Source organism: Pyrus communis, chromosome 10 (genome assembly GCF_963583255.1).
Source record: "Pyrus communis chromosome 10, drPyrComm1.1, whole genome shotgun sequence".
In the NCBI taxonomy this organism is placed as follows: domain Eukaryota; kingdom Viridiplantae; phylum Streptophyta; class Magnoliopsida; order Rosales; family Rosaceae; genus Pyrus; species Pyrus communis.
In genome coordinates this window covers 23,628,663-23,641,595 of record NC_084812.1, presented here as the reverse complement: position 1 = coordinate 23,641,595, position 12,933 = coordinate 23,628,663, and the positions used below count along the sequence as shown (strand labels likewise).

Below are 12,933 nucleotides of genomic sequence, written 5' to 3'. Positions count from 1 at the left end.
ACCAAACCAAGAAAACAATTTTGTTCTCCGTACCGTAGTTTAAATTATATTAGACTATTACTCCAAAAAAAAAAAAAATGTACTATATGTAATTCGACACTCGTTATGTATGACAAGTACAATCAATTGATATGGAAAAAAAAAATAAAAAAAAAAAATTGATAGGAGCCCTCTGGTTGAACAAGAAACTAAGGAACAAAAATGAATATGGAAAGCTAATCTAGAGATTCCGATACACATAAGAGGGACTTGCCTAGCTCCCTTGCAAGTTACAATCCGGTCAGAAGAGACACCCAGAAACAACGTTAGGCCCAAAGCAGTGTCACCACGAAAAACAAAACGAGGGCTAGTCCAAAGCAAATTCCAACAATCGCCGCGAAAGCCTGGAGTATGAAATGAAATGTGATCGATAATTGTAACCAGAACGTATAAAGGAATTTCGAAAATTCATATTACCTTGCCCTGAGACTTAAAATGGAACTTGACCGTGAACCATGACAGTCCCTTGTCCACAAAAGGAGCAAGAGCAAGGGCCCTGCATAAAAAGTTATCCTGGAATCAAATGTCCCTTGACGCACGGCTTATATACAAAGCACAAGCTCACACTCGGAACATTCATACATTCTTCGAAACAACAAAATTATCAAAGCACAAGAGTCATATGATTTGCTATATTCTCTCACAAAATCGAAACTGGAATTCAAAGCCAAGGTTGACAAAAACTGGTATCAACCTCTTAGGTGCCTGTGGCTGTGGGTGACAGTTATCAAAATTACTTTTAAGTTGTTTTTAGGTCTTGGCAACTCAAAAATCATAAAACCATGACAACGTTCTGAAAAGATAAGGAAATTTAAGAAATGGATAACTGGAATTTGGATCTAGCAACTCACCCTCCAGCTCGTACAAGCTTTGTAACCTGGCTTCCAGCCCACACCATGGCCATTACTTTAAGGAATCTGCAAATCAATATAATGTTAATGTGATCACTATGTTTGACGATAGTGCATAGCCAGGTGAAAAAAAATTCTGAAATTCAGTGATATTCATAAGAACAATTACCTCTTAACAGCTGCGAGGTAACCCATCCTCCCCGGTGCTGGAGCAACATAGAACCTAATGGAGAAAGGAAGGAGTTCAGAGTTACAATTATTATACCAAATTTACATGAGCAACTGCACAAGCAATACAGTAATAACAACAAAATTTTACGGTACTTTCTTACTCCACTTACCATACCAAGAGAAACGTCGTAAGATAGTAAGCAGTATTCAATAGCCCATATGACAAAAACCCAGAAATTCCGTATCTCCTCAATTTCTTCAAAGTCCTGGGAAGTTGAACAAACAGGAACAAAAGCATCGGCTCAAGGAAGGCAAAAAGAAAACGCAAATAGCAAGGCTAAGCTGATTGAAAGGTAGAAATTTGAACTTATTCACAAGCAGAAATTTGATTTAAATAAAGAAAAGGAATACAATATACAAAAACAAAACATATATAATAACCAAATACTCCATGTGGATTCAAGCATCTATGAATTAATTAAAGGTATCGTTTGTCAAGTAAGACACTCAAACAAAATTTTATATTTCTTGGGTCACCAACAGGTATTTCAGAAACGATCGATTTTCCCAACAGAATGTTAACAACTTAATATCAACTCGAATCTTTTAGAAAATCTCATTCCAGGCCATGAGAAAAGTCTACTAAAAACCAATATCAACACCATACACGAGACAGATCTGCACCATATTGCTTGAAATATCAAGCTTGTAGCCACTATATCTATTGTGAATGCCCATTAAAGATTGTATAACCCTAGACCACAGCGTAAAACTTGTACATCACAGGGTATCATCCTCTTGACCGTCTAGTGGAAAGTTGCCTATATATAATTCACCTAGAACTTGGAATAATTATGGTTGACACCATAAATAAATGACTTGAATGACAGAGAAGCAACAATTTTCATTCCTTGTGTCAAAGAAATTTTGACAACAAGCTACAAATCTTGATTCTTGTTAAAAGAATAAAACACAAGGGCTACTTATCTTAGGAAGATTTTTGTTTTCTTGTTCTCTTTTTTTTTGGGTGCCAAATCGCCAATGAACAGGCATACACTACAAAATGCAGGTGAGACTGTTCACCATCCCAAATCCTATCTCAAACTATTTTCCTACTTCAGACCTTGAAAGCCTTGTTCTTAAGGAAAAAAATCATGAAAGAGGCATAACAAACTAAGTTACTAACATGTCATTGGCTAGCTCAAGACAGAAGTTACCTCCTCAAGGATCTAGCTTTAGTATCCCTTATTTGTCATGAGATTACCTTTACCTTTGTCGAGATATCCAGCATACAAAAACATTTCTGGGCCATCCAAGGGTGACTTCCTTAAAATTCACTCAACTATAGATCTTATATTATTTTGCAAGCGACCGCAAAGGTAACCGCCACTCATTTTCTAGTTGTATAACACAGACATTATAACTTATATGACTACCTTTTGAAATTAGCTCTCATCTGTAACTAATCTCCTAACAGGTCAATTATACATCTATTGTACGATGAATATGGAGTTCAAATACTGACTCGCCCTCATCACGTCACTAACAACAATCAGTAGCCTTTAGTATGAACCAAAAACATTGTAAGGCAAATAGAAAGTACTCGTTGGATGTGAAAGGTACTCCTTGTCCACTATCAATCTTTCCAACTGAACCTAAAAAACATTGAAATAAGTTCCTATTAACGCATACAAGGTCAAAATAAATAAAAGCATCCCAATAAAAATTTAATATATTTTATACTCATCCATACAGTTTGGAATATTATATACCTTCAGATTCAGCAGAGAAGCTTTCAGCACCCGACAAACCATAATCCTGCTCACACACCAAAGACACAACAGAGACACCTTCGTATCAGAAAAGTTAAATTGAACCGAAACTGAACAAGAAAAGACTCATGCCCCTAAGTATAAACTCTTTCGCACATATTTTACATAGACCAACTAATACCAGAACTGTATGAAATATATAGGTCGTAATTATTTAGATTCACAGCACCCATATATATTAATCAACAGTAAACTTAAGGGGATAGCTTAGACATAAATAAAAGTGCCACATTTTTCTGGGACTTCTGGGTGATTAGTGTTACATACTTGAGTTTCGCTTATATTACAACATTTTGTCTTTCAGTGCAGTATACGAAAGCAGTAAGCACAGTGCACCTAGTAATGGTAGTTTCACAACATCACTTATCCAAACTAAACAAATAAAAGAGCCATAAAAGGTTAAAAAAAAAAAAAAAAAAATCACATCTGATGTAACTCTCATCCGATCATTTAGCTTGTAATATCAGTAATAAATGAATTCTTATAAATCAGTCAATTTACATCGGTAACAATGTGAATCGAAGGAGAATTGTTTGATTTTGCCACTCTTGTAAGCACAAGTAGGTCTTACATTGGCTACTAAGTTGACGATTCTCAAATAACGTTTATGGGGTATTGTAAGTCATAATGTATTCTTTATAAGCTATGTTTTTCCTTAACCGTTGAATTTAATTAGCTCCAAAATAAAATAAATTTCTATGACATTCAAAACCTTTATTCTTCCAAGTTCCATCCTCCTTCCTCCAGTCCATATTTAACACATGAAAATGCAACAGACAGACACTAATACTGGGTCAATCCCAATTTTAATATTTTTCATCAAAAGGCAATATAAGCAGAGTCCGATTCGATTCGAAATTAAAGGGGAACAATTGACTTGACATAAGACAATGTTGTTGATGAAAGAAAAACCCCAAAATACACTGACATTGTTGTTGCCATTGGCTGACGAGAAATGTCGAAACCGGTTCTTCTGATTCAGAGAAATTTGGGTGAGCTTAGGCGATGAAATTGGAACCCAGGAATTTCTCAAGTACGCAAACTCATTGCAGCCCTAAATCACAAATCAAGAAAGATAAGAGTGCTGCATAGCAGCGACGGTAATAGACTAAATAAAATGAATAATTAAGTAATTAATTAGTAAAAATGCAGAGATTTGTTACCGTGTTATGCAATTGCAGAAGGGGAATGGAGAGAGTTGTGAGCGCCAAGGAAGGAGGCATGATGGGGAGAGAGAGAGAGATTGGAGACGCAGACAGCTTTTGAGCGCGCCAACATAAAGAAGTGGTCGTATTTCTCGAACCTCGTCCATATTCTTATGGTCAGAAATTATTATAAATTTTTTTATTTAAAATTAAATATAAACAGTATTTGACGAAAATTAATTATATGATACATGATAAACAGATATAATTGAAAGATCTTTAGATCCTCATTCATATTTCTCTACTTAAGGCATGGGGATATTTTTTTTGTTTCAAATATTTGTCGATTTGCACTCTAAACTTGTACAGAGCTTGTTACTTCCTTCTGAACTTTAATTTTGGTCGATTAGCCCTGAACTTTTATGATTAGTCAATTTTACACCTGAACGTTAACTTTAGCTAATTATCATCTGAACTTTTATAAATAGCCAATTTTCCTTTGACGCTAGATTTTAAAAAAATTTCTATTTTAATCACGTAAACAACATATTACAACTGTATGGAGAAAAAAGAAAGAAAACTAACGAAAAGTTCAAAAATTTTTTATGAAAAATGACAATTAAAGGTGTAGTGAAGGTAAAAATGTGATTTTTCGTTAAAAATGAACGATACCGAAAGTGTTTCGTTAAAACTCTAAAAAAAGAACGGAAAAGTGGAGGGATGGAAAATTTAAAATCCAACACTAGGGGAAGTTGACTATTTATAAAATTTTAGGGGTAATTAGCTGAAGTTAACGTTCAGGTGGAAAATTGGTTAATGATAAAAGTTTAGGAGTAATCGGCTATTAAAGTATGAATACCTTTTTTCTGTGTTTGGATTTGTTTTGGTTTTTGCGAAATTAGTTTAATATTTTATAAATTTGTCAATTTTTTAAATTATATTCTGGCTGTACATTGATCATTCTATATACATACATATATATTATCAATTTACTCAATTAGACGGATGATTTTTTTTTTTTTTAAGTACGATATTCATTAAAGTAGAATATAAAACGTAAAATTGCTAAGAATTTGATGCATAAAATGAATCTCAATACAAACATTGTCGGATATTTCAATTTGGATGAAGAAAAAAGATCATCCGCACCAAAACTAATACTACGAAGTACTATCATCAAGCAGGAGGTCAATGATTACGTGGTTACTCAAACCAAATTACAAAATTGTCACTAAATAAGCTCAGTCAAACGAGCCAATCGATGGGCTACCTTATTCGTTGCATGTCCACTAAAACTCATCTTCCTCTGTGAAAATGTCTGCAATCACATTCCCAAATTGTGAGGCATTCAACTCGCCCTATCTTTGCAGTGCAGCGATAACCATAAAATCGACAGGAAACAAACAAACAAACAAAAATGTTGTGAAAATAAAATAAAATATTTGAGAGTGAGAGTGATGGGCTCAGCTGTTTATGAGATATGTTTTATGTTTTTTCTTTTATTATTGTGTCTTTATTTATTATAATTATAAATAGGGTTTACTTGATCTCCAACTCCAAGTAATACAAGTCATTATTTTTAAGTTTACACAATCATAGTCTTAGAATAATTTTATTCGCAGCACTCGCTCTTAAGTGTGTACAACTTAATAAGTAGTTGCATCAGGTTTTCATGATAATGTAAGAGTAATTAAGGAAGTTATCTTGCTCGATAAAGGTAATGCATTTGCGAGTCTTTGGTAGGAATCCATATAAGGGTATGATTGAGTTGAGAATTTGTTTTTCTTTTCATTCAGGTGGTCGTTCTGTTTTTTCTTGACAATGTCGTCCAAAATTGCATTTGTCCTCATCGTCAGCCAAAAAGCACTCATTCTTGCATTATCCTCCAAAGGTGATCACATAGTCTCTCAATGTTGATGTGAAGAACCACTAGAGGAATGATGCTCAAAATTTGAATTTGAAGTTTATGAAGATATCATAGTCAATACTACAAAAAGCACAACAATAATTTGAATAAGGACACCAGCGATGAAAAGAAGAAGGTACTAAAAATAAGATATGACATTTTCAACAAAGATGGAGGCAACGATCAATAAACTCATTGCAATGGACAAAATTGTTTTATTTCATTTAGTCCATCACATTTTTGTCATTATAAACTTATTTATGGAGCTCTCTATAAATGTCTTTGCTGTGTTTGTAATAAAGAATGATGTCACTAGTTAAAAAATAAAGCGAAACTATGATTGGTTGAAATTCACGTTGAAATACAAAAGGTAAGAAAATTCTATTCATGATACTCAAAAAATGTTAAATTTTATCTTGATGCATTTGATCTGAAAACAAACAATACAAGAGTTAGGCTTGGTAAATATAAATGTGAAAAATAAAATATAACTTTGTATGTTGCGCATAAGTCGCAGTAATTAAAAAAAAAAAAAAAAAAAAAAAAAGAAGAAGCCTTCGTATCTGTATAAACACTTGCATGACAACTATATAGCTTCACAAAAACCCTCCATGTGAAATCTCTCTGCGCCTCTCTTTAGTTGCACTGAAATCTTGACCGAGTTATTGAGAGGATGCTATTACTTAAAAAATAAAAAATAAAATCTGATAATTCAATTTCAAAGTACGTAAAAATGAAGAATGGGTGATCTTAGGCACTTGACTAACCAGATTCAAAACGTTACTTGAGTTACCTTAACTTTTCCTCCAGATCAATTCTTTTGTCTTTTGTTTTTTTTTTTTTTTTTTGGGACAATGGAGAATTTTATTACAACAAAACATAACTTACAACAAAAGGCCTAACACACATTTTAATTACAACAAAAAAAGGCCTAAACAAAGACAAAACAGAAAAAAGGCCCCATAACAGTAAGGTCTAGAAACCAAATAGCTTATGTCAGAAGATTCCATAGCCATCGCCACCCTCTGAAACAGGTCCTTCAGCCGTTTTTCATTCTCAATCCCATAGCGCCTCTACAGATACCACATCCAATCCCGAAATTGCTCAACAACAAAAAAACCTTGTTTTCTTTTGTTTTGCATCCTATTTTTTTGTAGTAAGAGCTTAATATTTTTTAGTTTCCTCTAATATCCTATGTAGAAGTGCCATGAAAAAAATTGTATGTCTTACGTGATACTATTATCTAAAAGACTCTAAAAAATTGATAATAATTTAAATACAACGCCAACTCTTTGTCTCATCTTTTATAGACATTTGACGAGAAATAAAAATTTAATTAATATTTAATTTCAATGCCGAACATTAAATGTGTGACTGTTTTGTTTGGTAAATCGTACACAAATGTTATGGTTTTGCCACTTCGAATTGGAAATGGGCATTTTATGAAATATTACTTCATGAAATCTCCATTTATTCAAAGCAGTCTTGTTTTTTATTCATTCAATTGCACGAAGAATTAACAGACAAATTAGACATATCGTTAAAAATTATTTGTACTTCAAAAATCTTATACGTGGATTTTTCTTTTTAATTATAAAAAGTTTAAAGTATGAAATGAAATTTTCTGAAATGCTAATAACAATTTCTAAAAAAATATATTTCTAAACTAAGAGTATGGAAAGTGGAAGACCAAAAATGTATAAGATAGTACCAAACAACATAATTAGACATTCTGTCATTTAAATTCCATCAAATATACAAAATTTTATGAAAATTTAAATTTCGTCAGTTTAGAATTTCTAGTAATTTATAATTTGTTCGTTCAAACAATAAATATTATTGGGTCGTTTAAGTGCGTTTAAAAAAATATTTTTAGATTCCAAAAACACTTAAATGTGCTTCTTAGAATAAGCACCAGCTGTGCTTTTTTTTAAGAAACATTTTAAGTATCATACTATGATTCACTTACGTTTTTACTAAAAATTAATTACAAAAATACTTTCACAAACAAATAATGCTTTAAGGAATTATAAAAACACTTCTAAACGAACGAGAATTCCATTTTCTTCACAAACGGTCCCAAGAATATCATTGGGCCCCTTATAATAACAGCCCAATTTAGAAAAGCCGAGCTCCAGACGGGAAGGCTTTGTTATGAAAAGCCGAGTGGTTGGCGCGCGAACCAAAATATTCTATCCGGTGCGAAACAAACATATAGATGAATCGGAATCATCTAGCAGTGAAAGGGAAAGTTCATACGAAGGTTAGTTACTTTCTTGCTTATTCTGATTCTCTCTGGGTTTTCTTTTCTCGTGCAACATCCATGATTAATTTTTGTTGTTGAAAGTTGAAGATTTAAGGTGATGCTGTACACGCATCGGATTCTCGCCCCTCTTGTTTTCTCCCCTTCTCTCCTCCTCTCACACATACATTGCTTTCTGTCTTATTGTTTTTGTAAAAAAAAAAAATAATATAAGATATTAATATGGTTTAACCATTGCTTTCTGTCTTATTGTTTTTGTAAAAAAAAAAAATTAATATAAGATATTAATATGGTTTAACCGTAACAGTTTAAGTAGGAGGAGAGGGAAGGGGAGAGAGATTAGTATGGGAAAAAAATCCTCCTCCTGCATAGATGTGGTGTGGATAAGTTCCATAACCACAAAGCAAAAAGTTTGACCAACAAATTTCAACCACAACTTGGTGTTATTTGTGAGATTGTTTAATGTAATTTCAGTAACCTACTGAAATACTAGCTGTTATAGCACTGAACTTGTACTTTAGGGATGATGGAATTATTAAAGTTATTCAATTTGATGTTATTGAGCTGATGTTACGCATGCAAGGTTCCGATTCTTGAAAAAGAGTTACGGAATGGGAACCACAAGAAAGTGCGTCAAAATGTCTGTCCCCCTCATCTTGAACCATATATATTGTAGGTCTTATTCCACATTATATTTCAAACGATCCAACAGTTTTCTACCAACAATTACACAAATCAAATCAGAAACCATATGACCGTTTGGATTAAATGGTAGACATTTAGTGTTTCTTTGCCCAAAGGACAAACTTTCAGGGATTAATATAATTGCTTCTTTAGATTGAGAAAGATTACAGTCAGTTCTCTTCTTGTTTTCTTATGATGAGTACCTCATTGCTTGTTATTTCTTGACTACTCCTCCAATATTTTGCAGTGTGCTTCTTCTGCCTCTTGTCTCGTACTCTGTCTGTGTGTCATGCTTGCGGGCGGGCGTGCGTTATTGAGGAGTTAAGTTAAAGAAAATTATGTAGGCTAACTATGGTATACCCAGTTTAAGATAGTTTGCAGGTGTTATATTAGTTTTAACTAATTTTTTTTCTTACACGTGCAATTTTCTTGCGTTCAGTAAATAACTCTTAGGGTAGTTTATATATCAGAAGTGGTAGCATGCCAGGATAATCCCAACAGAATAATAAGTCAAATGCATCCTGTGAGATGAACATATCATCAAGATTCATCAAAAAATATTTTGGCTTCATCAGGGATTGTACTTTGTGATGATACTGTGGATGATGATACGAGGGACATGTAGTATGAGTTGGAGGCAGGTTTCCTCGATAAATGAACACATACGTGAATGCAGTCAAAGCGTGTGTCACTTGTGGCATCTATGATGGATGAGACCGGAGGTGCCATCTTGGTGGAGGATAAGCCAAGAGGTGATCGAGATTCTTAGGGTCCTTCCTGGAGTTGAAGAGAAGATGAGCATACTTGTTATCTTCCAAAGTTTACGCAAGAATAACATAGCGTTATTCATGGCCTTTAATGATCCTGATGCTCAGATTGATTGGCTTAAGAAATTTATGGAGCGAATGCCTCCAGTCATTCGTCTCCCATTCTCTGTACCTGTTGAATCTAGTAAAGCATCACTTGTGTTTCTTAAGAGTTGTATTAATTACGATGATAATTCTTTAGGCGTTTTTGTTGTCAAACTCACATTGATGATGCAGTCGGCTGTGTTATGACTCATGAGTCTGTTTTCTGATTCGCTTTTCTAAGAAAAACCAAAGAAAAACTGTACTGTGTTCCATCTCTTGAGAGTGCCTTATAAATTATAAATTATTAAAGTTCTTACAGTTATGCCATCCATTTTAAATGATTGTGTCATGGTGAATACTGTGATGATACTGATGGTGAATTTTTGCTTTAGCCTTTAGATTCGACTTGTATGTAGTCTTGTTGGTATATCTGAAGTTGGTGACTTCACCGGCATGATGGGTAACTGCTAAGGTGGCTAGTATGCTGTTGCCTACACTTAGAATAGTCTCTTGATTATGCATTTGTATGGAAGCTAATGTTTTGTTTGTTTAAATTTCAGAAAGATATGCCTAGAACAAGCGAAGCTACTTTATCCAATCCCAGGGCTCCATATGATGAGGATGTGGCTAAGGTTTTACAGGCCATCAAGCAAATGGCTGACCCTGCGCTTGAGGGCACATCCGGAGTAGATCGGAGGCTGAAATTTTTGAAGGTTTTCATTAGTCTGTCGCCCCCGCAGTATGCAGGAAATCCTGATGAACCGTTAGAAGGGGTGGAGTGGCTTGCAAGGATAAAGCAATGTTTTGATGTAAGTGATGTCCCCGATGACCTGAAAGTGGGGTTTGCCACATACTGTCTTACTGGAGCGGCTCACCACTGGTGGGAATATGTTAAAAGGATACGTGATGTTAAATCCATCACTTGGGGAGAATTAGAGGAGCTGTTTTTGAATATATATTTTCCTCAAACTATAAGCGCTGCTAAACGCGAAGAATTTCTAGGGTTGAGCCAAGGAAACATGACCGTTGCTCAGTATGCATCTAAGTTCCTTGAGCTAGCATGGTATGCACGAACTAATCTTGTGAGGTCAGATGAACTTGCAGCATCGGAGTTTCTAAGTGGACTGAGGCCTTCCATAAGACCAAGGGTAGCTCTATTCAATACCTATGATGGAATGGTTGCAGCAGCGTTGAGAGTGGAACAATCTTTGGAGGACAGCGAGGAAGAGCCGTTTGAGGAAGCTTCTGGTGTAGGGGGAAAAAGGCCAAGAAACCAGTACATTTGCCACCACTGCGGCGAGCCTGGTCATATTCGGCCTAATTGCCCGGAATTAAACTCGCGTGCTTTTTGAAAGGTTTATCAAAATCTCATCCTAATGATGGAAGGCAAAAATGGTTTCAATTCCAAGTCATTCGTGTGGGGATAATAGTTTGTAAGACTATGCCTGGCTTTTGTTTTGGTATGTATCTGTCTGTGACTTTTGTTCCCTTGGACCTTCGTGCATGGAGAATCTATTTTGTAGAGGTTATAAGTGTTACTTGCTAGGTGCTAATCAATGGAATCCCAATTATATATCTAGGGTTTAAGATTCAGGACACTCGTTTTGTAGGTTGCATTTTGTAATTATTTTATCGATTCAGACCGTTTATATTTTTGTACATCATTCATAGATGATCTTTACAAAAAGTTAGACCTCCATAACCAGTAAAACATTCATTTATAAGGAAGAAAATGGACGAATACGTTTCTATAAAAAAAACATTAATTTAATCAAACAATCATATAGTTTTGGATTTGTGTGATTTTGGAGACAATGATCTTTGAGGTAAGATATAAAAGATGGATAATTGGATCGTTGAAATACATTACGGATAGGCCATACAAAAACGTATGTCCCTAAATCTTAACAAATGATAAGAAATTAGTAAGGAAAACTAATGAAAATGATTTGAAAAATTTTAGTTTTAATGATAAGAATAAAATAAAGGATAAAGTGAATAGTATCAAGATTGATTTTTTAATGTAAAAATATGGTTTTTCGTTAAAGTGACAGTACCGCGAGTTTTTGTTAAAACTCTCAAATTACTATCTACTAAAACTGAGTTGGCCTCCACTGTTCATCATGTGAGAGGGGCTACTGTTCACCAGCAGTGAACGCCCCAAGCTGCCCTCCCATTCCTTCCTTGCCCGCCCTTTTCTCCCTCTCTGCGGCAGGAAAATGGCCTTCTTGCCCTTATCGACTCCTTCGATTCCAGCGTTTTAGGGCTGGTTTGGTATTGATGTGCTTTGAAAAAAAGTTGTTTCTGATGTGCTGTGAGAATAAGCAGCTGTGAAATAAAGCAGCAGAGTGTTTGGTAAATTTTTTTGTAAAAGTGTTTTTGAAAAAAAAAAAAACAGTATTATAGTGTTTGGTAAACTTTTATGTAAAACATATGTGAAAAAAAACCAGTTTTTCAAAGCTGGCTTTTGCAGCTTCTTGTTTTTGGCTTTTTTTCACTCAAAACTGTGAAAAAAAGCTGAAGCTGAATGTTTACCAAACACAAAAACAGTTCCCAGCCTTTTTTGATATTAGCTTTTTTCAGAATCACCTCAGTCTCAGCTTTGGGTATTTTATGAAATATTACTTCATAAAATATCCATTTATTCAAGGCAGATGTATTCTAATTTTTACCAAGTGTTTTTAACGAAATAAATTTAAATAAATATGCAAGTGTGGCATTAAAAATTTGAAAATAGATCCAAAGATTTGAATGACACCCCATATTTAATCTGTATATTTGATTCACATGCTCATTTTTATTTTTCACACACTCTGGTTAATTTTTTGTTATTTATCTTTTTCAATTAATTTGATCCGATAGTCAAAAATTGAAAATGGTGTGTGAGAAATAAAAATGAATGTGTGAATATTAACTCAACCTTTTAAGTTAAGTTTCATTGAAAATATATAGCTAAACTAAGAGTTAGTTAACCATTGACTTAGATTTAAACTAATTGGTAATAAGTAGAATGGTAAGCAGCCACCCCTTGAAGATAGTGAGAATTACCACCACTAAGAGTGGTGAATAAAAATACACTCTAAAATTTCTAGTAATTTGTATTTCCTCATCTAAAATGTTAGTGAATTCCCTTTTCTCCACACGGTCTCAAGAATATTCATCGGCCCCTTACCATTACAAAAAGTTTTCCC

General features: G+C 34.1%; 2 protein-coding genes across 2 annotated transcripts; one reads left to right on the top strand and one right to left on the bottom strand.

The window, feature by feature from the left end:
- Window positions 1–31: 31 nt before the first annotated feature.
- Window positions 32–4,152, bottom strand: LOC137748820 (uncharacterized). The gene is made up of 9 exons (XM_068489010.1): window positions 4,057–4,152; window positions 3,822–3,947; window positions 2,834–2,879; window positions 2,665–2,716; window positions 1,232–1,327; window positions 1,060–1,113; window positions 891–956; window positions 457–535; window positions 32–383 (listed from the first exon to the last, which is right to left on the bottom strand). Exons 1-9 carry the CDS (start codon window positions 4,114–4,116, stop codon window positions 306–308), a joined length of 657 nt encoding a protein of 218 aa, XP_068345111.1. The 5' UTR covers window positions 4,117–4,152; the 3' UTR covers window positions 32–305.
- A 3,919-nt stretch (window positions 4,153–8,071) lies between these two features.
- Window positions 8,072–11,289, top strand: LOC137749055 (uncharacterized). The gene is made up of 2 exons (XM_068489239.1): window positions 8,072–8,207; window positions 10,303–11,289. The coding sequence occupies exons 1-2, from the start codon at window positions 8,163–8,165 to the stop codon at window positions 11,092–11,094; spliced, it is 837 nt and encodes a 278-aa protein (XP_068345340.1). The 5' UTR covers window positions 8,072–8,162; the 3' UTR covers window positions 11,095–11,289.
- Window positions 11,290–12,933: the final 1,644 nt, after the last annotated feature.